This window comes from Teleopsis dalmanni, chromosome 2 (assembly GCF_002237135.1).
Source record: "Teleopsis dalmanni isolate 2A chromosome 2, ASM223713v2, whole genome shotgun sequence".
Classification (NCBI taxonomy): domain Eukaryota; kingdom Metazoa; phylum Arthropoda; class Insecta; order Diptera; family Diopsidae; genus Teleopsis; species Teleopsis dalmanni.
In genome coordinates, this window is record NC_051847.1 from 60956661 (window position 1) to 60983738 (window position 27078).

General features: G+C 26.2%; 1 protein-coding gene across 1 annotated transcript; it reads left to right on the plus strand.

Annotated features, from left to right (window-relative positions):
- The first annotated feature begins 704 nt into the window (after window positions 1-704).
- On the plus strand, window positions 705-22341 carry LOC119681267 (regulator of G-protein signaling 17-like). The gene is made up of 7 exons (XM_038094410.1): window positions 705-760; window positions 916-924; window positions 2102-2110; window positions 18795-18869; window positions 18932-18993; window positions 20299-20587; window positions 21872-22341. The coding sequence occupies exons 1-7, from the start codon at window positions 741-743 to the stop codon at window positions 21957-21959; spliced, it is 552 nt and encodes a 183-aa protein (XP_037950338.1). The 5' UTR covers window positions 705-740; the 3' UTR covers window positions 21960-22341.
- Window positions 22342-27078: the final 4737 nt, after the last annotated feature.

Genomic DNA, 27078 nt, shown 5'->3' on the forward strand with positions numbered 1-27078 from the left:
TCGATACAGAATTTGGTCCTCTAGAAACCAAATTTTTCTTCAACATTTGCATGTCATCTTTACCTAAACCATGAGAATCACAAATTTCTGTTATTATCCTTTCTTTGGTAATAATAATTTATATGTAATAATAATTATATTATAATAATATAGTAATATGACTATGTATATTTTATATTATAATTTCTATAAAAATATAATAATTTTTTTAATATATTCTCAGACGCATATAAGGTTACAGTTTTATCTCTAAGTTCTCTAAAACAAAATTTTACGTTATTTATTAATATTTAGTTTCTGAGTGTCGATAATTCTATTGTATTTAGAAAAATATCATAAGATATATATTTCTATATTACTATATAAAAATAAAATATAGTATTTTGGCGAAACATAAGACTTTTGTTAACTTATGATCATAGTTGTTAAAAAAATATGGAATTAATATTATTTACTTTCAAATGGTAATATCTTTTTTACTTATAATTAATAATAATTATAATAATTATTAAGAAATAAAAAAGTGAATTAACTATTTCAATATTTCTTTTTATTTATTCAATACTGTCAATATATGTTTTTCAAAATTATATTATATTCACAATTATTAAAACATAATCTTTATTTAAATTCCCAATACACATAATTTGATAAATTTATTTTTATGTTGTAATATTATAATAACATTGGTATTAATATCTTTTATTTTTCTATTTTTCTGTTTATCAAATGCGGATTCGATGCGATTTAGTCGCAAATGGTAAATCACTTTTTATTCATCTAATGTTTTAAAAATATTATTTTATTTAATTTTTTTTTTGTATTTTGTTGTAATGTTGTAAAAAAAATATTCGAATTAATAATAACTTTTATTTTTCTAAATTTATTTTCATGTACAAAATTAATTATCCAAAGGTTACAGTGGTAAGTGCAATTAAAAATTTTTGCTTAAGAATAAAATAATTATTTTATAAAATTTTACTCCGACACTTAAAAATGTCACTCATACGCACTGTTGGTCGGTTGGTTGTAGCTTAACAGTTCCAAAGACTGTAAATCTAATATTAAATCAACTGCGTTTGACTTCAAAATGACTAGAATTTTTTTTTTAATAGTAATAGTTATTGAAAATTAATTTTGTTTATTTTTAGAAGAGTGAGAGGTGGCCTAATGTAATTTGTCGTATTAGTTACTAGAAAATATGATATATTAAGCTTTATAAAAAAAAACACTCAATCATTTTAGAAGTGTTTTGAAAAGCATTTGAGTATAATATGGGAGTAAGAATGTATTTTTGTGTATTTTAATTAAAATTTAATTAAAATGGTATTACTACTTAGTGGTATTGGAAATATTAAATATAGGTTAAGTAAAAGTTTCAGTGGAGTTGCAAAATAAAAAAAATAAAAACGCAAAAGCCATAGGTTAATAAAATACAAACATATCTTTTGAAATTACTAATTGTAGAATATTAAAAAATTATTGCAAGTTGAATATGATTGTATTTTAATATTACAAATTCGGGATATAGTACAATAACAGAACTATTAAATATATAATGTACTGATCAATTTGAATTGATATTGTGAAACAAGAAAGTCACATATTTAGACTGTATTATATTTACATAGGATATCTTACTAACACCAAGCTATTGGTAATATGGTTTAAATAAATTGAATATGAGAAAAGTTTTATTAGTTTTTAAAGTTATTACGATGAAGTTTAATACTAGGTTAGCTTGGAAAAATTTATTGCAATTGCACAGTGCCGCATTAGTACTTCAACAAGTACAAAAACTACAGACTTACTGAAATCTAAACGGTTTTTTGTTTTTATTCTTGTTTCATTTAGGTCATAAGGTTTAAACGATTCAGGTTATATTTAGTATAAAAATAATCCATTTTCTTATAGATTGAAATAATATTTTTATGAAAATAAATAAATAAGAATGGGTTATATTACCTTTTGTTTATCTAAAATCATCTAAATTTTATACTAATTTTTTTTTTTATGTTATTATATTGTTACAATAATATTGGCATTAATTACTTTTGTTTTTCCATTTTTTATTTTCATGTACAAAAATTGTTACCAAAAGGATTTCTTGGTAAGTGCAATTAAAATGTTTACTAAAGAACAATATCATTTTAATACATTTATTCTGTGAAATTTTAAACTTACATTCAAATAAATCAATCATACGCACTGTTAGCAAGTTGGTTATGGTTCAGCACTTCAAAAGGTTGCATATGTAAAACTAAATAAATTGCATTGGCTTTGTAAGGACAAAGATGCATATCCTTTTAATGGTGAAAGTTGTTAGAGATTCAATTAAAATGTCAGAAGTGCACAAATAGAATTTGTTGCAATAAATCGTTGACAATTTGCTATGCCACCCTCCATTGAAAACTTCTAGTACATTTAACGAGTTTGTTAAAAAGCAGTTAAAAAAACGGAAATACTTATTTCTTCAATAATATAATAAAATTGTTAAAAAAAAAATTCAACTTTAACTAGTGAATTCATAAATGTGGATTGTTTAATGGTATCATTGAGGTTATAGTGTTAAAAAGAAGGAGTTACCAAAATGTTGCTCCTAATGAGCTGTTAAGCAGCACTATTTAATTAAAGTGGCATTTGGTAAAAATTTTGGTTTATATAGCCAGCTACTTGAGAATTAAAAATGGTTTCTATTTAAGATGTGTTTTAATGAAATGTATTTTAGAAGACCTAAAATGCTTTATTACTATTTATGTTGCACGAATATTTTAACATTTAAAAGAACATATTAAAATAAATGCTTGTATTTTGAGTAAAAGCATTTAAGACCTAATATATAATTAAATTAGTTCAGTTTGAATCAGTTTAAAAGTTACATCCGTTAGAGGTTGGTTATATTTATAGTTGATTTAAGCTTCTATATCGAAAAAGGGTAAAACATTTATAATCACATGATTTTAGTAAGAAGAAGTGTTACAGAATTATATCACAACTTTTCAATGATTGTTCAGCATTAAACGTTATTCTATAGTGTACGAGTAATATTTAGTTTATGATACAAGCTTATAGCTTATATATATAAAACCTATTTATAGGTTACACAGTTATATATTATATATTGAATATATAAAATATTTAGGTGTGGTACTAACTAAATAATAGTCCCATTTCTTTGCTGGCTTGGTCATGTCATGAAATGGAACGACTACGCTCCAGCAAAAAGCTATTTAAAGCGGTAGTTGGAAGAAGAAGCTGTAAAAGACGGTATATGTCTGTTTGGTGGAGTGATCAAGTTCTGGAAGCAATAACCGTATTTTGGGTATAAGACTAGAGAGGACACACACGTAACAAAAGCGCCTGAAAGGATATACTGCGTTGGGTAAAAAGATTGTTATAGACATTTAGGTAACTAAGGAATTATAGTGGTCTCTCTTCGTTCTAGTAAACAAGCGTATTAGGAATTCTCTTGATGAAGGCAAAAGTGAATTTCCCGAAATACGTAGAGAAATATACTAAAAACAACAATCGAATTAAAAGTTAAAATTCTGAAAAAATAAAACCGACTTTCAGCATTAAGTGTTCTATTTGTGCGATAAAATTATTATCAAAGCATTGATTTCGATCAGAGATTCATTACTAGAATTCGTTTACATAGTTTAGGTGTAATCGCATCATCATGAGATGTTTCTTAGCACTTTGAGATTATTTACTGTTGAAGGTAGAAGTTGTAGAAATAGACCGTTATTTTCTTTCCTTTATCTCTATAAAAACTGTTACTAAAACTGTATTTTTAAAAATCTGCTTTCTTCTTTTTTTATATATATATTCTGTTTTATTCATTTTATTTATCCTTTCACTGTTTCACGTTCCATACCTAAAAGCAATTTTGAACTCTTGAAAGAAAAAGCATTAAAAAAGTTCTTACGCTTAAGCACAAACTCACAAACTCCACACACAGCGCAACCGACACAAAAATTAATTAAAATGTGTATTATTTTCATGATATTAAATGATTTACAAAAACAATTGCTAATCTCTCAGCTGCATATAAATAAAACTCTAATCCATTTAGTTGCTTCTGATTTGTACAGAACTATGCAAAAGAAACCCGAAAAAATCAGGCTGAGTGGGAAGAAGAGAATTCGCCTTTTGAGAGAAAAATGAAGCAGTCATGCTTTCACATTGGAAAGCAAAAACAAACAAAAACAAACGACAACATTTTTCTCTAGGAAGAAACAATATTGCTTCCATTGTCGTGTTTTTGAAAGCTCTTCTGCTTTTGCAAACATTTCTCAATAAAATATTTGATTTTGATTTTTGCTTCTGTTTCTGTTTCTATTTTGTTTTTGTTTTTGTTTGTAGCACTAAATTATCTCTTAGAATATACACAAATAATTGTACACTCAAACGAATTCATACGCACACACAGCCATACATAAAAACATATGTGCGCCATTCTAGATTCGCCATTCCTAAGCACAATTCCTTTTATTTGTTGTACAATTCGACAATTCGACAATTCGACAACTCGAGCATTCATTAACAGTTTATAAATATTTAATTTAATTATTTGTTTTTACATATAAATTCATTTATGTTAGTATGCATATAAGTGTGCGTTTTCTTCTTCTTGCTTGATTTTTAGTGAGCAATTAAATATTTACATGTGCACATTATGGCACATGTGTATGTGTGTGTGTGTGTGTGTATGTTATTAAGCGTTTTTCTTCATTACATTTGCTTGTTTTGTATTTATCTGCATTTTAATGTAAATATCGAAATATTTTCTTTATATATAAATAATTGAAAATTATGAGGTATAAAATCTTGCAAATTTTTGTTACATATTTTATTCATTCCCGTATGGAATTCATTGAGGAAAATTGTTGCTACTTGTATTAACGGTTTTGTTGTTGTTTCTTTTTTTTCATAAACAAACAAAGGAATTTTCTCTCAGTGTAGCGATGCAGAATGGTTTGACTTGATTGTTAGCACTCAGAGGTTAACAGTTTGTTGCTTAACTTACTTTCAAATAAACATACGAAATAATAACTAATTATTATTAATAATAAATAAGTAATTTTGGTATTTATATTACAAATTAATGTATTTGAAATTTTTTTATTTTATTTTGCACCTTAAGTTTTTAAATTAGTTTTTTTTTTTGGAAAATTTTTTTTATATACAATTCTTTTTAAAATTTTTTTAAAATATTAATTTTTTTTTACATTAATTTTTTTTTAGATTAATTTTTTTAAACAAAATTTTTTTAAATAATTTTTTTTTAAGTTATCATATATGGATTATTCTTTTATAAATGATATAGTTTATGACTCCATCACCTCACCACGTCTGACAAAAACTTTTCTTATGAATTCATTTTTTTAATTAAAAGTACACATGTTTAGGGGAAAAATCTTTTAAGTTAAAGTATATATTTAAGTTTCAATTCAATCTACTTAAGTTGCCTTACAATTCAAAAAGTTTTCAATCTCTATCATTTATAGAGCTGGAGATATGACCATTTAAAAATTGTTCTGAAATACAAATTCTCAAAACCTCATGAGTCCATATCTAAGAAAAATTTTAAAAATTGTTTAAATTATTTTTAAAATATTTAATTTTAAATATTGAAAATAAAATATTTGATTAATTATCTTTACAATGATAATTGTAAAAATTAATTTTTCCTTTTTTTTTCATTTTATTAAAAAATGAAAAAGCTTAGCTTATGAAAAAATTAAAAATATCAGTGGAAATGATACCAGAATAATCTTTCCCATGAATTAGGAAAGGTATTTTCAGTTGTTATTGCACAATATTTGTAAATATTTGTGAATTAATTTTATATATATTATCTATTTTCTTAATTTTTGAATAAGTACGGCTTACTGAAACCATTACTTAAAGACTAAAGGCAGCACTAAAATTGTATATTTGACAAGGCACATCGGCAGCTTATGGATCATATTCATGTCTCTTTATCAGTTTAAGTGTCTATTTTTTATTTGTTACCGAATTCACAGAGACAAATGTGACCGACACACTAAAATGTGACACACTGCAAACACATTTACTGAAGAGAACAATCACTCATTAAAACTGTTTGAATGAAAGGTTTTGCATAATGATTTGCGAAGTCTTACTTCATAAAAATATGTTATTAATTGATTATACATTGAAAAAGGACATCATCTAAAAGAAGACACTATATTATGGTTTATATTTGAAATACATATGTTTTTGAGTTCAGATATTGTGGATCTGATATTTTCGATAAGATATTTTGGATCAGATTTTTTGGATCAGTTATTTTGGTACGTTTACAATTGTCTAGAAGTCGCGATTTGAAGACCAATTTAAGTAAAATGGGGCTATTTCTTAAACTATATCGAAATAGTTTAATTCCATAAATTCGGGCTTTAACATTGTAAATTATTACATGAAAATACAGAATAATGTATCTATTTATTGTTAATTTTCGTTTGTATAATCAGTGCAAAAATTTTCAACAATTAAGTTTAATAATACAAGGTTTCTCTAAGTGCTGAATAAAAACCTAAGTAATATTTATGTAACATTATAAGTACCTCTTTAGTGAGTAATGCAGCATAATTAGAGGATACTTAACTTAAGTGTGCATTGTAAAACTGATACTTAAAAAATATAAATCAATTCAAATCCACATAAAAATCACAAGATAATTAAAGAAATATTTTAATCTTTTTAAATTTTTTTATCAAAAGTTTTTAATTTAAATAAATGCATGGGTTAACAATATTTTAATTTTTTTTTTTATAATACGCAATATTTGTTGAAACTTTCAAAAACAAATTGACTTAAACTTTTCTCATATGTTCTAAAATTTGTCCTCATGAAAATATACAACGAAAGTTCAAAAAAAAGTTGGCAACTCTGTTAATAAAAAAGTTTAGAAAAAGCTCTTCTTTTTTCTTTTTTTTAAAAAATAAGTGTGCGTAAAATTCATGCGCTTGATTTCATTCACAAAACTTTCTGTTAGTAAAATTAAAAAAGTTTTTTATTCTTGTGTAGATTTGCACAACTGACATGTACATACACATACGCACATAACCACATACAATCATTCACACAAAATCACCCATAAACACCCAAACCTAGAGACATGCATTTGCGCTCTTCCTACGAATGTCGCCAATAATCAAAACATATCTTTGTTGTGCGGGTAACCGCAGTGCCTTTCCCGATGGACTTAATGTGAGGTAGGCAAAGCAGAGTCAAGGCAGAAAGGTTAGCAAGTTGGCTGGCAAGCAATAAGGCACGCAGGCAGACGGTAGGCAGGCAGTAAGCAGTAAGCAGCAGGAATATAAATGAATGTTTTTGCCTTACTGTTTGCCTTGCTGTTTGAATTTTTTGTACGAGTATTTTCTTTTTGGTGTGTGTTTTTTTTTGCATTTTGTTTTGTTTTATGTAGAAGTTTTGTTGGTTTTTATTTTGGTGTGTTGATTTTTTATGAATGTTTCAGTTCCATTGATTAATTTGAACTGTAAACACGGCGTGAAATTCGGATTTTTTTGCATTAAATTTATTGGGCGTGCGATACTAAAAGAAAAGAACGATTAAGGCACGATTTGCTTAGGGAAAATTGTTGTAATTAAAACAAAAAAAAATAAATAAAAAAACATGAGTTTCTTAATTGCGGTTTTGTTTTTTTGAAAAAGAGCCGAAATTAAACAAAAAAGATTTTGTTAAATAAATACAAAACAAAAAGAAAGCAAATAAAAATTTTGTACACAGTTTATATTACATTTTTATATAAAAAGAAGAATTAAATTAAATTTTTCGTAAAATAATTTTCTATAAACAAAGGAAAATGTGTTGAATGTGTGTGAAAATTCCGCAGTGTAAAAACAAATTCTTGTTTTTTTTTTTGTTTTAATGGCAATAAATCTTCAGCTATAATCAATCAGCACATGTTTTGTTTAATATTGTCAGTCCAAAGTCTATACTAAAGAATATTAAATTTCCAATGTTTTTCGGATATAAAAATTACATTCATTTTTGAATTGAAGACTTAACTTTACATGTTAAAAAATACTATTTTTTTGCGTATAAACATAATATTATATACTAAAAAACTAAATGAGTTTGTTAAAATATGCAAATAGACTAAAAACTAAAAAAAAGGAATTTAGGTTTGGCTGAAAACTTCAAGCGAAAATCCCACTTCGATGCCAGCAACCAACATTGTAAACACACAGTAAACTTCAGCGTGGCATAGTTTCAATCCAATTGTTGTTGTGTTTCTTGATAAAGGAGCAGAGAACCGACTATTCACACATACATTTATTCCTTACATAAGTGTATTAAATGTTTCAAAGCGTTAAAGCATAGTAGTTGGTTTACTCAACTTATGTGAAGCGCTACAAGTCACTTTATTTAAAATAATATTATATATAAGACCAAAAAAAAATTTGGAATTATCGTAGTACAATTTTTTTATATATTTATTGGTCCAAAAAAAGATTATTTAAGAATTAGAAGAGGTTTTTGGAGTTATTACTGTGTAATGTGGTTTTAAGTATATTATTAATTATAATAATAATTAAAAAAATTGTATTAGAGAAAGCTTCCCGAATAATTAAAAAAGGTTTTTAAAGTTCTCCTTGTACGATATTTGTATAAATATTATTTAGTGGACTAAAAAAATGTTCTTCAAGTATTGAAAAAGGTATTTGCAGTTATAATTGCATGATATTTGTAAAAATATATAAATTGAACCAAAAAAGGTATATAATGATATGTTGGTACAATTTTTAGAAATATTGTAATGATTTTTAAAGATATTTGCAACTGTTTTTACACAATATTTTTAGAAATATTATTTAGTGGACCAAAAAAAAATGTCCTAATTACTAGAAAAAGTAATTAAAAAAGGTATTACAATTATTAGTGCACACTGTTTGTAAACATATTATTTAATAGATTAGAAAAGCTCTTGAAGAGTAAGAAGAAACATATTCCTTTACAAGAATTCTTATATTATAAAGATTTTAAAAAGTTATTTCCAGTCATCATTACACAATATTTCTAAAAATATTATAATTTGAATCAGAAAATCTTTCGATAAAAATTATTAAATTATATATATTATATATATTATGAAGAAAACTTTCCCAAGAAATCGAAACGGCTTTTGAGCTACCATTAGCCAATTTTTGAATGCACTATTTATTGGCCCAAAGAAAATATCCCCACACTAATAAACAAAAGCATTTTCAATAAAAAACACAGTTTATGCTATAAAAAATATTTTATAGAAATATTATAAATTAGTCTTGAAAAAACAACAACATAAATTCGAAAATACATTCCTAGCCATCATGGAATAATTTTTATTCATATTACTAGTATTAATATAAATTGCTTCGAAAAAAGTTTCCCCAAGGACTACAAAAGAAAATTTAGAACTACAAAAAATATTATGTGTGATATTTCTACAAATATTGTGCTAACCTACAAAAATTATACTCACAAATTAGGGAAGGCATTTGGGAGTTTTACATTCTAACTTTTTTAAGGACATTGTTGTTGAAATTTATGTTATTCAAATTAAAATTTATTTTAATTAATTATTATATAAGATTAACACACAATATAAGTAGCCATAAGAAAAATAATAAAAGGCACTGACGTTGTCATAAAGATAAACTATTAATAAGGAAAACAGAAATGTTGCCAGATTTGTTCCACTAAACACTTTTTAACAATTGTTGATCAAACCATGAAGACGTTTGCTAAGAATTCTAAGAGATATATTGAGTTATATATTAACTCAGAAAAAACATCCTCACAAATTAGAAAAGGCATGTAGGTGTATTTTTGAAATAAATAATTTTTTTAAAATTTAGTTAAATGGAGTGGAAAAGGTTTTCACAAAAAGTAGAAAAGTAATTTTGATTTATTTTATTGGAATATATAAAATATTATTTGTTGACCCAGAAAAAATGATCACAAGATTTGAAAAATGTATTTGAAACTATCAATTAACTCCAATTTATTAACCAGAACTGTTGAAAACACACATCTGTAGTTGAAGAAATATTTTTCTTGTCCTAGAGTGAGTTCTATGACCTTTCTATTACTTCAATAATCCATTATTTTTATGCTGAAAGTAATCGTTTTAATACTAAAATGTTAATAGTACAGGAAGAATTTGTATAATACATCATGTGTTGTAAACCTCCATGCTAAATCGTTAGTTATGCTAACCACTATCGTTAACGATTCCTTGTCATAAGAACACTTGAGATTATTGTGGAGTTATCTAGAAATATTACTTATCTGGAATATTACTTACTGCGATTGCCTCTCATATTATAATATCCACAATAGCTGATATTTAATGTTAATTATAATTACTATTTGATTTATTCCCTACATGAAATATACATTTCCTTAGTTTTTAAATCGAATTAATCCATTATACTTTGATTTCAGCTGTATCATTTACTACTTATTTTTGGCAGATGTTTACTGGTTATCTCTTCCATTTTCAATTTATAGCACTAAGGATTCCGGTTATGTATCGTTCAACCAACTATGTAGAATTAACAATTCTCTTTTCTCCTGTTTTGAGCCATAGCTTATTATTATTAACGTGACTTGTGTGTTTTTATTAGGCATAGCATTATAAGAGTTGGAATAGAACTGGGATATGGATATTTGAATAAAACAGATACAGACTCAAAATTGTCGGAAATTTGCAAAACCCTTTTGAGAGTTAAAAATTTGTCTCTGTCAATACATACTTTTTATATAAATTGCATATTCTTTACTTGAACAGCAGTTCTATTATATGAATAGTAAGATAACCCAATTCAAGTTTTTTAAAAATATTCAATAATTTTCCGATATTCCAAGTCCCATTCTATTTCAACAAAATTTTCGACTTCTTTTGAGAGAATGAAAAACGTTTGAAAGAGATGAGCAGCTGATATTTAAGCTACTGAGTCTTTTAGTCTGAGTCTTGAGAGAACGGTACGTTAACTTTGTGTGGGTATTAAATAGAATCTGAAATTCAGTTTTGATGAATTTAAAATGAAAATTTGTTGGTACAATTAAATGTGTTTCTTGATTGCATTTCTTCTTTAACATCATGACTTTAAAGGACTTTATATGCAATTTCTTTATGTGTATGAATTTTATTTCAAAGTAATAAGTTCTGGTTAAGTCTATCAAGTGTGGTTAGGTTATGTATAGGTTTCTTCAGCATTGTTTTGCTGTCAATTGAGAATTGATCGAATTAAACATTGGCGACCTAAATAAAGTCACTAATTGACTTGTTTTGGGAATTTTCATTTAGGATATCTGAGATAACTTACTGGCAGGGTTGAGTCCAACGACTTTCAAATTTTAAAAGGAAACTGCTTTAATAAAAACAATGATTCTAATTGCTAGTTTATATACTAAGGTTTTTTAATTATTTTTATATTTAAATTTTTAGAGTAACAAATTATGCAGACTGCGATGATCTTCTTAAATTTCATACCTGAAATATCGAATTAACACCGATGATTATTTATCATTATTATTTCGGTTATTAGTTATTATTTATTTTTACTTGGTTGTTTTTTAGTTACTTACCAAAAGCTTTAAATTTGTATATACCAAAACTCATTTAATAAGGAGTTTGTGAAGATTTTTATAAAGTTTTTATGAAAACATATGATTAAAAATTGTTATTATATCTAATGTCAAATAGTTTGAAACATTTTAGACGAGTTTGAAATCTCGGTGACTCCTAGTCATTGGATTGAGAGTCACTGTTCTGGAGTGTTTCTTAACATAGTGTCAAAAAGTCAGCACATGAAGCCTTGAAATTGGTAGAGATCACTGCAAAATTATTGCTTTTTATACGTTCATACATATAGATATTATATTTTTAAATTTTAATTATAAAACTTAAGCCTCTGTGTCGGTTGTTACACAATTCCATTTAAAAAATTCCTATAGTATTTTCCCACGATATTTAAAGCAAACATTTTGTTATTCTGCCCTTGAAAAATTATATCGTTATGATTACTCAAAATAATATTACCAGCTGTGAGTTCCCTTCGACTTAAGCATACCAACACTAACAGCTAATCCAATTAAATATAAATTTAAATTTGAACTTGATAATAAATTTATAGCGATTACCCACAAAAGGACAAATACTATCACCTGAAAATGTTCGCAATATTCTAATTTAAAATTGTGAACAGTGATGCCATCCTTTCCTTGGCATTTAAATAGTTTACAAAACTACTTCCTTCAGCATTACTCATCAACGTTTACTGTGTGCTGGAAAATTACGTAGCTCATGCCATGTTGTCACCAACGTCGGCCACAATTATTTATTCAAGGTATTCAACATGCTATGCACTTTGTTTTTGTCCTTACAGAAATTAAGTGACATGAAGTACTATGTGGGGACTAAGGCTTTATGCGATATACTAACCGTATGTTTGTATTAATAATGCGTGTGTTCAAGTGTGTTTCGGTGTGTGTGTCGGTGTGTGTGTGTTGGTCGCTGTACATACCAAATATGTGGAAGCACTTACATTTCATCGCATTAAAGACGTGCATGTCCGTTGAGTCATAATTAAAAGTTGCCTTATGAATATTTGATTTTAGTTTTACTACGAAATGGCACGACCCACTTTTTACTTTTGTTTTCGCATGCCAAAAATAAATTACGTTATTTACCTCATAATGAGGTTTTTGTATTAATTTACGTAATTCTTATTATCGTTCCTTCCCCGATATTATTATCCACTTTTTGTGAACTGTTAAATTATTTTGTTACTAAGACGACGCATAAAATAAATAGATTTTATTTAAAAACCAATTATTTAACTTTTCACATGCGTGCTTAAGTATATAAAAATAAATCGTCTTTCTCTCTAAAAGGCAATGAAACCTTTGAGTTCAATTAATTAGTTAAAGTATTTTTATAGCCCAACAAATGTCATTAGAAACTTTCTTAATGCTCTTTCTTTTGATAGGAAATCACTTTTCCGCAGTTTTTTGAAACAGTAAAATATAGTTTCATATTTATTTAGTTAGTTATTATTAACTGATTTGAAACGATAGTAGTTTCCGGACTCTAAAACAGAAGCCTCAAGATGGCAGAAAGAAAAGATACTTAAATGAAAATAAACATAGTGACGGCCAATAAAAGCAATAATATAAATAAAAAATATTAATAGATAGTGGATTATATTAACAAAAACAAATAAAGTTGCACAAAGTCTAAGCGATTTTCCGGTAAACTGTATTATCTAAAATCTTTTATTGAGACTGTTTATTTCAGTTGTAGGCTCAAAAGCTTTAGACTTCAAACTAGAACTATTAAAAAGACCTCTAGTGAATGAGTTTTGAGAATATGGGTCCTATGGGTCCAGAAAAGGTCAACGCTCGAAACCACATTCCTTTAACCAAAGGAGGTGATCTCATAAGTTTAGTATTTATAATAAGATTTCCAATTTTAAATAAATTGTAAAGAATTGAAACATGGGTCCAAAAAAAACAACATTTGTAACCATATTTCTTTAAACAAAGGATCTGATCTCAGCAGTTTAGTATTTATATTCAAGTTTCGAATTTTTTTGCGTCAGGAGTGAAAAGATTTAAGCCATCAGTCCACAATATATCAATGTTTGAAAGCCTTAAATCAAAAGATGTAATCGCAGCAGTTTAGTATTTAGTTTAAGATTTTTAAATTTATTCAAGCCAGGAATAAGAAAGAATAACTTATTATCACGTATGTTTATTATTTATATTAAAGTCTCCAAATTTACTCAGGTCAGGAATGAGAATATAATAATTCATTCATACACATTTTTAATATTTACAATAAGACTGCCAAATTTATTGACACCAGGAGAGAGAATTGAATAAAACTTATTCACATAGCAAAAGCTAGTATAATCTCCATATCTGGATTAAATCGACAATAGACAGTTTGAGAGAAACATTTATTTCAAATAATTTCATAAGAATGGGGTAGCAATAAAGAACAAGGTTTAGAAGAAATTTAAGAAGTCCTGCCTAATCGCAAAAAAGCGCAAAGAAAAAAGTGAAGAATCTTAGCTAGTTAATAAATTTAAACTGGAAGTACTAGAGATGTTGTTTGTAGTCGGTAACTTATAGTAATAGTATATATGATGGTATTTTGAGTAAGAAAGATACGACAAAAATGTATGTTTCTTTTCTTTTGTTCACCTAAATGTAGAAAAAAAAATCGATGAAATTGATATAAAAAATATAATTCGAAAGGAATGGACGAATATGGATTACTGGAGCATTTTCAAAATATTGCAATACTGCAATTGATTTATTATTACTCTATGTGTAATTGTTTCGTCATAAATTATTCTTTTCTAAAAACTTTAATTTAAAATCCTCAGTTCCTTTGAATATTTAGTAGATAATTCACTTTGATATATATGGTTACTCTAATAATGTTTTCGCTTTTCGTAGTGTAGAAAAAAACATTGAGTCTGAAGACTTTAAAATACTAACGATTATGAATGAACTCATATGTTAAAATTCTTAAACGAAGTTAAATTCAGAAAATTATATTCATATATACATAACTATAATAAAATTCGTGATAATTACGATAGTTAACAATAGAAATTAAGAAATTGTGATAAATATAATGTTCAATATGGCTGAAAGATGGAAGCATTTAGTATCAAAAATGAGTAGGTAAGTGGCTAATTATTATACAATAAAGAAATACATATTCTTATATTATTTAATCCGAAATAGATAATATAAATTACGTATGAACCATTATTGGAAATATATGGTAATCGTTTATATAAGAGTTTTATAAAATACAGACAGATAGAAAATAGAAATTAAGACAGGGAACATATTTTTATTGTCTTTTTTAAATTCCATAGATACTATCTGTATAAAACTGATAAAGAATGCAATTTCAACCTTTTCTCTTCTTTATTAGTGCCCAAATCCGGGTACATAATTTACTTCTCTTACAATAATTTTCCAGTCTTATAATTCTTGTAACTTTTTGTTAGCCAATTGTTTGAGATCATTTCATCCTGATCGAAGACACCGTTTTTTTTCCTTCTCGATTTTCGACGTATAACTCATATTACAATAATTAGTGTACTTTTTTGACACCAATTCGTGATACATGGCTTACTCATATCTTTCGCTGAGACTTATATATGATTTCCGAGTTTATATATTGTAACAAAGGCAGAACCTCAACATTACTTCTTATTAGGCATTGTACTTTATTTATTTTTGCGGCCCCAAAAAGATTGTTAAAAATCTTGCTTTCTGAATATATATATGTATATATCGTGGATAATTAATTACGCTTCCTTCATAGTTTCAATGGTTGACAACAATATCGAGGATATTCCTACGTTTTTTCCGTTCGGATTTCGAAGGAATAATTCAGTGTAACTAATGTATTTATCGAGCTACATGAAAAATCAATTTCATTATTTCAGACTTCTATTTGATTTGAAATCCAGAACTTCTGCTTTAGTTCTTATTAGGTACTGTTCTTCGTTTACTCTTTCAACCCATTTTATGTTCAAAAAAATAGTTTTTAATTCATGAAAAGGTGCAAGGAATTGTGTATAACCGAGAGGGTATAAATATGTAATTATTACTAACTAACAGTACCGAAGACAAACAGTAATGGAGCGCACCTAAGGTTGAAATCCGTAGAACTTAATCACCTTTAGAAAAAATGGTTAGTTGGTTTAAAACAGCAACTTTTGTTTTGAAACTTTCGATAAGTAACTGTGGTTAGTTCTGACGATTTTAGAGTCAAAAAATGGCATAATAAATGTTCAATCACTTCTTCTGAGCCCTCATCCTGTTAGCTTCTACAGAATTCTCCATTGGCACTCAGGTAGCCGCATGTAGACATATCAAATAATAACAGACGTAAGGGGATTAATATCTTGCTTGAACTTTTTAATCTGTCATTTTGTATTATTGGCCAGAGTTGCTGTCATATGTGGCCATTTTGTTCTGCTATTTGATTTCTAATTTTGTAGTTATTATATAGTTGAAAAGACTTTTAAAGGGCCTTTCTCTTTCTTTAGTATCTAACATCGCAAATCTCTACCATTTTTTATCTCAGTGTTACCCGGAAAAGGTGTTTCCAAGTACTCATCATCAGTGCTCTTTGAAAATATACTAATTTCTTTTTAATTAGTTTATAGTCCGTACATAATTTCTTTAAACTGCAAGTTTTGGGCTTAGAACTTGTGCTTGTCAAATTAGAAGCGATGACTAACTAAAGTTTATTAAATATTTACAGTATTGACCTTATAAACAATATAATTTTCAGACATGTTTTTATTGTCAAGTGAATATTTTTATTGAATATTTTCTCAAAACATAATATAAACACAGTATTTAGAAGTACGTCCTTATTGCTATCTGACAAAAACAATATATATATATCTAAACGAGTACATATGTATAAATCTGGTAACAATTATAATAAATGTCATTGCGATAATACAAAGTTTATCTATGCAAATAAATAAAAATAATATAATTTTAACAAAATACGATAAACAATTTTTCATATACGAGTGTGTAGTTATCACCGATAAGCATAAATATATATCTTTACATTACATAAATGAATTATAGTGATTTGAAGCGATTCAATCGATTATATTAAATCAATAATGAATCCATTAAAATTTGTCTATTTTTTATCTCATTTGAGCAAAACACACTTTGAAAATATATTCTTTTTTTAAAAGTGATAAGCACTATTTCAGTCGATAACAGATTTTGGATGTAATAGATAATTTGGACGTAATAAGAGAAATTAGAGAATTACCTGCCATAATTGCATGAAGGACGGTGGTCGATTTTATTGATTGTATAAAATTTCATTTCGTAATTGAATATCTATAAGGTTAGAAACTAAATGTTGGTTACGTTTAATTTTAGTGATGTGTTGTAAACTAGAAAATTATTAAAAGAAAGTATATCAAGATTAAAGGATAGGTTTGCATTACTCATACATGTCTTAGATTAGGGCTGTGTTATAAATATGTGATGAAACTCATCCAATTAAAAAATATTTGATTATATGAAAATAAAAAGAGTCACAAAATTATTAATTAAAAGAATTTATTTAACAAATTAAAAAAAAAAAAATAATGAAATTAAAATAAATCCTTTTCACATGATTTCACATAAAGAGAAAAAAAATAAAAAAAATAAAGATAAAATAGAGATAAGTGAACAAAGTAAATAAGATAATAGTTTATTATATTTTATTGGAGTGTTTTTTATTAACAATTTACTGAAATATTTTGTGAACATTATAAGTGAAAGTAGTAACTATGGCACAATTCGAAAATTGATTTTAAATAATTTATTAAATAATGTTATCTATTAACTTTAATAATGACTTCCTGTTTTTATCAAAGTCAAATTATATTCTGAACCATTGAACTACTCTATATATTCCAAATATCTGTACATTTTTAAAGGAAAGGATAATGAGTCAGTTTCTATATCATTTTACATCTACAATTAAATATTTTCACTGTAAATATTTTCACTAATGAATTATCTAAGAATTATCTAAATTCGTCAGTTATACAACCATATTGGAATAGATAATATATTTTCTTTGGCATCTCATTTCTTTAAATTAAATATTTTTACTGTTAATATTGTTAATTATATAATGATTATCTATACTAAAAATTATTAGTTTTTTCTTTCAAATAAATAACATAACAAGTGCAATAGGGTAATAAGACTAAAAGTTTGGAATCTATAATATAATGGTTATCTAAACTAATATTAATGACTGAATATTTCTGAATAGAAACTGTGTTAATTAAAATTTATTATTAGTTAATTTTCTCAAATAAAAAATACAATAATTAACGATATGTCAAGAATTCTAAATGTTGTAAGTTATCTAATGATTATCTGAACTAATATAACGATTGGATGTTTACGGATATGTTAATAAAAATATATTTTAAGTTATCTAAGGCGAAGGATATAGTAGTCCAATTCCTTAAAATAAATAAATAAATAAATATTTTAAGTTATTTCTTTCAATTTCCATGAGGATAATACGTTTAAAAGTTTTGGATCATGTAATTAGATAATTAGCTGGATTTTCATTTAAACTTATATTGATAACACGATAATTCTAAATAGTAACTATATTAATTACGATTTATATTAGTTACTTCTTTTAAATAATTAACATAAGTAGGTTAACAAGTCGATTACCTAATGTTTATCTAAACTAAAATTGATAAAAAAAAAAAATAACTGTGTTAATTAAAATTTCTTTTTTTTTATTTTATATTCAGTATTTAATATAATAATATATTAAATAATAATATAATATTAATATAACAATATATTCAATATAATACTCGAATGATTAATATAAAGAAGATAATAAGATAAAGTTCAAATGAAGTGAATTACCTAATAATTATCTGAAAAATTGTTCATCCGATATTTAGAGATATAGTATGTTAATATAGTATATATATTAATATCAGTTTTTTTTTGTTAAATAAATAATAAATTAGTGAAAAGTAGAATAATAAGTCTTAGCTGTGTTGCTATTATTGTTAATAAATTTCTCTGATTTAACAAAAAAATGTCACAGTCTAATAAACGCATTAAAATCATTCATTTTAAAATGTAGCTCTAATTGTTTATTTTATAATATATGTACAATAAGATTACATTCTTTTCTTTTTTATTAGTTTGGCCTTCAAAAATCCTTCACAACATACATCAATGAAGAGAGGAAGTTCAAGTTATATTTTTGAAGGAGAACAGTGCGTAAACAATATATTATAATTATAATGTATGTATACTAATAAGTTTTCTATATTTTTAGACCAACATTAGAGGAAATTCGAGGATGGGGAAAGAGTTTCGATAAGCTAATGAAAAGCACTAGTAAGTCTTAAAAATGTATAAAAGTAATAAGTATAACTAATTTTAAACTAATTTAGTACTAATATGTTTAGTACTTCAGTCTATGTTTGTAAACTAGTAATTAACATCGAATTAAAATAAGTTTTATTATTTTAAAAAACTTTCCTACTTTCCTACTATTTTAAAAGTAGGAATTTTTAGTAAGATTCCCTTTATTTATATAATTTATGTAATTATATGCATCGGTAAAGTAAATACTTTACTGACAAAATTCTTAGTATTTGAATTTATAAGAATGAGTTATTGCATTTGTAATGGCAATATCGTATATAGAATATCCAAAAAATATTAAAAAACATTAATTCATAATTCTGATATAGTACAAACGAATTCATATATAAAAAAGTATATAAAATATAGTTCCAATATAGATTTCATTTTGATACATAGTTTCAGTTCCTAGTGTTTCTTTCTTACTTACGTTTTACTTGGAGTTTTAGAAAATAAATGGCTATAGACCAAAATGTGTTTTTAGAAATTGCAGTATTTAATTTTTTTTAACTCAAATTTTGGTTACATTTAAGTTCTAAAGACATTTTTGCAAATCATTTTAGTGAATACAGTATATTTTGTGGACTTTAGATTTACTACTGAACAACTTATAGAATTTTATATACCAAAATTATTATTCTTTCCGCTTATATATTAATAGATATATAATCGTCAATAGAACAATCACTATTACAAAGTTTGGAGGCTAGCTTAGTGACTAATATCAAACTTAAGTCTGACAAATCCATCGGCCAATCAATAAAAAATATATTACTATACCATAGTTAGGTATATGTATAAAAGTAAATTTAAAGAAATAGTTCACTTTAATATCATGGTAAAAATTGTATCTCTTATTTCTTCAGAGATGAAGAAAACAAATATCAGCCACTAATTTTGGATGCAGTAAGAATAGAGTGTTCTAAGGTTTAACTTTATTTTTACGAACACTCATTTTCTAAATTTTTATTAATTTAAATAAGAACAAGAAAATAAGAATTCATTTTCTAAATTCCAATACAAATAGTCTCTGTATGCAAGCATCGCTGTGATAAAATATATATAAACTCGTAAAGTATAGCTTTTCTTCTTTAGAAGAGAATTCCTTTTCCAAATTTTTAACTAAATTGAAATGACATAATATTTTTATTATGTTAGAGACGAGCCACCCTGTTGGTATATGGTCAGCTTATAAATGATTGACATACAAATAATCTAACATATATATATTAATTATTATTTTAAGCAAATTTTAAAGTCGTCTTTTAATTTCAGGTGGACGTAAATTGTTTCGTGATTTTCTCCGAAGTGAATTTAGTGAAGAAAATATTTTGTTCTGGTTAGCATGCGAAGAACTAAAAAAGGAGGTAGACGTTCCGATAATAGAAGAAAAATCACGAACTATTTATGAGGATTATGTTTCAATACTATCTCCAAGAGAGGTTTCATTAGACTCACGTGTTAGAGATGTGATAAATCGCAATATGGTTGACCCAACACCGCACACCTTCGATGAAGCTCAGATACAAATTTATACATTAATGCACAGAGATTCTTATCCGAGGTGAGTAAGCACAGATTATTATTATACATACATTGGACTTTAAATTTTTCACTTGGTAAATATGTCAATCAAAACTTTCAGTGGAAAATCCACAAGCAATGGTCGAAATACTTACTATATATATATAATACGAGTATTAACGGAATGGTGTTACTAAAACTGTTATAGTAATTTTTAAACCTTAGAATTACAAACCATAGTTATTATAATAGAAATAAGTGTATTTTTCTTAACTGTTTGTGTCGACAATAAATTTTTAAATGGAGTAACGCAATGTGTCGTATTTACACGGACAATTCTCAAAATCTTAACTCTTTCCATCTAGTTATAGTTAAGCTATTGTCAGCTATGTGCCGCCTTTTCATTGAAAACAGTACTGTAGGATGTTCTGTATAAAACATTACATTAATATTGTATTTTACACCGTTGTGATACTATGGATAAAGACACTGCTTATGTACTAGATCAAGAAAATCACTGAAACAGGTATAAAGATTACAGCGCAATGTGCATAGACAACGTTCTAAAAATAAACACGCTTGACTCATAAATTTAAGTAACCAATCAACCTGAGAATGAACCTGTAAAGTCAATAACCTTACCTATGTCACTAACTTTAAAGAATAACTGAACTTTGGGGCAGTTGTCCACTTAAGATTGATTTTGACTTACGTGCAAATTTTGCAAGGTACAGGTTTATCTCTTGGTAGTTGCAGTCCAAAAATTAATGAGAAATAAGTAAATATGATCTAGGAGGAAAGAGATCTGAAGAATATTTTTTCTGGTAAAAGATGAATTTTAACACTCGTTATTATGGTAAAGACTATCAAAGGGACTTTTCCATGTATTATATTTTATTTACATTTACTTTTGGCTAAATAGTATTTACTTAATAGACTAAATAGAGAGCGCTATGCATTAACAAGATTATTATTCTACAACAATATTAATAAAAATTATGTTGTCAAACACAATTTGAGACACAGTCTCTTTCTGTCCTGTAGAACTACAACCACGTCAAAAGTTATTATGGAGAAAACCCTAAGTGGCCGTTTATGTTTGGGATCATGAAATAGATAACGCTGTATATTAACACGATTATTATTGTAAAAGAACTTTTAACTTTTATTAATTATATAATAATATTCCGATATCTTTTGTGCAAAATGTTTATAAAAAATATTCCCCTAAAATCCCTAGTTCAGATCTAAACATAATAATAATTAATTTTAGAAATTATTGTTATATTTTAATATGATATGCTAATATACATTTTTCTTATAGATTTCTTAACTCACAAAAATTCAAGGCGTTAGCACAATTGCAGGATGGTGTATCAGCATCTGGTTCCACAACGGAGAGCCCAACTTAAACACAATTGCATACAAAATTCTCCAGCATCCAAGACCTACATCACGGTGCAGTTGCAGTTGTAGTTAATGGCTGCGGTATTTTGTTTTTCCCTATCTCCCGCACTGCAATGCATGTTTACACAATACTATTTAGTTTCTGAACACTATGAATCTACGACGTTAATGAAAACAAAAACAAGTGAATTACTTACTACTCTAATGCATTTTGTTTCCTATTAGTCTATAAGCCAATAAACTAAACGCAGTTGGATCCACTTGGGCTCAATACAACTTCCGTGATAAAAACTCGGGCTGGGGCGTGAAAAGCTTCATTTTTCCAATAATCAAGCAATATGCTATATTTTTCCAAAACGAATACCAAAGATTTAAGTTTCTATTTTAAAAGCATTTTAATTTTTTATTTATAAATATTTATTTATTATTATTATTATTATTATATACTATGTAATTGCTTATAACGAAACTAATTAAATTTACTAGAGGTAATCTTTCTGAATTTCTAGTCATAGAAACTAATTCGACTTTGGCTTCACACCAAAGTAACGATCAACAATAAATTTTAACTACAAATTATAGTTAAACATATATTTGTATAACTATATATATGTTATATATATGTATTATTTTTTGAAATTAAATTTCATTTTTAAATAAATTTTAGAACGCACCGACTTGTCTAGAAGAGAAGAAGGTAGCAAGAGTCTAGAAACAAAGCCGCAACCGGTACAGTCGAACGTTATATTGACGACTCGGATGTGGCGTTTGTATAGTATTTGTTGTATTTTTGTTGAAATCTGTTACAAAATTTTTATTTTTGTTAGAATATTCATTTATAAAAGAAAAAACGAAAAAAAAGAATTGTATTTATATCTGCTAAAAATAATAATTAAAAATATATAAAAAAATCATAAAGCAAAGGTATGAAACAAGTAATTTTAAATAGCATAATGAAACGTTTTCAATGTAATGTATGTGTAAGTCCATTAAACTAATTGTATTTTACTAATAATGTAGTTAAGTTAATCGCAGAAAAACTCAATGAAATATTTAAGAGAATCATACAATTTCTATATTTATTTAGACATACTTGAAATATTTTAAATAAATCGATCTGAAAAGGCTCTTTGGTTCGTTAGCGTAACACAAAAAAAACCATAGAAAATATCGACATCGAAGTATTTTGTACATACATAAGCATTTAAACAAAATAAGGAATGTTATGAATTATGAATTTTGTAAGCAAATAATAGATACTTTTTAATACATTAATTATGCTCTGTTGTTGTTAACTGTTTTTAAGTTGAACTGATAAAATATATTAAGTTAAGTGGTCAAAAGTATGCCGCACAGATAAGCGAATTTTATATAGAGATGGAATATGAGATGGTCTGAGTCTCAAATCCAGCTTTGAAATACATAAACTAAAAAAATTTATAGATAATTTTTCATTAGTCTGGTAGTTCCTATCAGTTAAGTGTTTAATTCTGATTTAAGCATATCAGTGCGATTTTTACAGTTACTCGTATCAGTCTATTTTTCTTTAGAAAAGAAAAATAGACTTCTTTCCTTTTATTGACACAATGTAAATCTATAAATCGTGTCAGTCCATTTTTCCTGAAGAGCGGGCTTAGCTTCGGATTTTGCGCAGCATAAGTTTTTAACACCTGTCATCCCACATTTCTTTAATACACTACCAGTTTGCCTCATATTCGTAACTCTATATGCTGCCTAGATTCATCTTTCCCGAAAAACCGGCTTAGCTTTTGCGCATGAGGTTTGTAAATCAGTGATTATTTTTACATCGGTTCATCTTTCCAGAAGAGCCCGCTTCGTTTTTTGCGCTTGGGCTTTATAAATCTGTATTTTTCTTTCCATCGGTTTATCTCTCCAGAGAAGCCCACTTGGCTTTCATTTTTTGCGTATGGATATTATTGGTTCATTTTTCTTTAAGATACTCTCCAAGGGTCTTTTGATACATCTTCTTTGAAAAGTGCGTGTAATTATCCATTTTGGCGCATTACGAATCTGTAGTAGCTGTATCAATATCCTTCTTCTTCTTTCTTCTTTACTTAATCAAACGCATGTTAGTGCCTAAAGCACTCACTTTTACTCTGTGACAATGTGGATGATACATTGTAATAAGAGCTCCATTGATCTCTGATAATAGGCTATTCAGATGATTTTATGGAAGTATACATTGAAGCCCAGCATATCTTCCTTATGCGAATAAATCCGATTAAGATCGCTTGTTCCGTTTGCTTTGTAGTCATTTTAATTTAAATTTTTCAATAAATATTTTTTTACTAATATTTCAAGTAAGGTATCAACACTGCATTGAAGCAAATACACTGAATTTGCTTTAGTTTCAAAAATTTACGCAAGTTATACAGATAGAAGAGGTGAAAGCAAAGGCTGATAAAGCATTTTAAAGATATGATAGAGTAACTATTCCAACGAAGTATTATCCTGGATTGGGAAATCTCTTTTTTGTTTTAATAAAGCACATATTGTCGTTTTACAATAGAAAAGAAAATTAAGAAAATATCTGACTGCATATGAATACGAAAGGAAATTCAGTTCAATTACTCCTATAAATAAACTCCTTTAATGAAGCAAGCAGTCAGTGCTCAATTTGGAGAACTGATAAAAATATGAACAAATGACAAAGTACAATCTGACAGCTTCATGAACGATATTTAATGACAACGGTTATGAAAAATAACGACAGAAGGAAACTTTCGACGAATAAAAGTGCCGTTTCGTGTGAAAATTTCAAAAGAGATAAATTTTGCAAAAACATTCACAGTATTACAAAAACATTAATTTCAATATTGAGACCTATTATTGCAATTTGCAATGAGTTGAAATCAGTATCACTAACATATTTAAAACTTATTGAAAAGTGAAAACTTCTATTCATGATTTTAGAGATATTAACCTTTTCACAGGAAATAAAATTATTCCCACAAATATCTTAATAATATGATATAACTTGTGAAAGTAAGGTATCCTTTTACTTGAATCAATAGAAAATTACAATTGTAGTTCTAAATCTGCTCTTTAGAATATCAGATCACAGAAAATGCAATTGCAGTTGGACGAAAATTGTTATGAAGAAATTGAAAAGATGTTAAAACTATCAGAGCTATATTCCTCACATCTTGTGCCTTCTCTATATAAAATAATAAAGGTAGAAAGAAACATATTGACATCCAACGTCATTTTAACAATTCTAATGTAGGTACCGGTGTTGTACGTCAATGAGTTTCCACTATAAATTCGCTATTACTTAGGTATATTCTCTCATAATGATCTATAATTCTCTCTTAATACATCTAATCTATTTATATCTTAAATTAGTTAATTTTGCGCAAAATCACTGCCAATTCACATATGTGTATACAATTTCAACACAAAAGTATTTTTAAAGGTTTTTTCTCCAGCAATAAAAGTATTTTCTGAAAAGTTATAACACAAATCTTTGAAAAAAAAAATTAAATATATTAAAAATTTAATAAAAAAATATATATAAATTATATAATATTTCTCTTTGATTAATTAAAAAAATATATGTATAAATATTATATATAAAAATATTATATATAATAAATTACTACGTTTCGGACTCTCAAAATTAATAATTAATTAATTTAATATAGAAAATTTGTTTTTAATAAAAAATCTCATTAAAACAAAATTACATTATTTTACAACTTCTTTAAAAAAATGTCTTTAATTAACAAAAACTTCAACTTATAAAATAAATAAAAGAAAAAAATATATATTATGAAATTGTTAATGTGTAACAGAATATAAAATATATAAAAAAAATAACTTTATAGTATAAACAAAACAAAAAAATAATAAATGAAGATAAATTAATGAAATAAAACAAATCATTTTAAAATAAAATAATTTTAAATTTTGTACTTTGTATTTTTGTAATTAAAGAAGCATCATCAATAAGTCAGTGTTTTAGCATAGATTTGCAATCTCAAACCTTTAAGGTTTTTAATATTGAAAAATTTCCATTACACAAGAATATATATAATAGGCATTTCATAAGAAAAGTTAATGTTTTTAAATAGAAACAATAAAATTTAAAAAAAAATTAAACCACAAAAAAAAGTTTAAACAATCAAACCCACCCCTCTAAAACCAAATAAAACATAACTAAACATACATAAAAATATTAAAATTAGTTTTATAAACTAAATCTTTAATATGATATATATATTTATTTCAATTAATTCCATTAATGAATTAATTATAAATTTTGGTTTATTATTTAATTTAAATACTTAAATTGCATTGAAAAAAATTGCAAATCATTTTCACTGAGTTCACTGCGCGGAGGACAAGAAGTAAGTGACTCTTTTCAGTATTTAATAAAGAAATTTAACTGATATAATCAAAAGGATCATTATAATTATATATTTGGAAAGTATTAAGTTATTGTTTGAATACAAAACTAAGAGAAATATTGGTTAAAATTCATATAATGTATATACGATATGATGTCAACACAAATCTGTTCGAGATAGATTTATAATAATCTCATTCATATATGCATCATTAATATATATCATTCACTTCAATTTATAATAAATTGCCAAGGGAAAAAAAAAACTTGAAGATTCATTTACAACCATTTTCAAATGTGCAAAATATCTGCTAAAGTTTCGTAAAATAATAAACCTTGATATTCTGTTCAGTTATTGGGATCCTATAACCCTATAAATCCCTACAATGTGATTCAATTTTTTTATTAGAACTTAACACTAATATTATGTTCGGTGAGGTTTGGTTACTAGTACAACAGATAAACCATTGACAGATTGTTTTATTGGAATGCTGTCCAGTCTTAATTCTATAACCTTATACTGATAGGCTATTTCATTGAGGTTCGCTAGTAGCGCTATAGATCAAGCATCTTCATAATATTCTACTCCAATGAGAGTCAATGATGCAGCACATTGCTTGGTTACTAGTACAACAGATAAACCATTGACAGATTGTTTTATTGGAATGCTGTCCAGTCTTAATTCTATAACCTTATACTGATAGGCTATTTCATTGAGGTTCGCTAGTAGCGCTATAGATCAAGCATCTTCATAA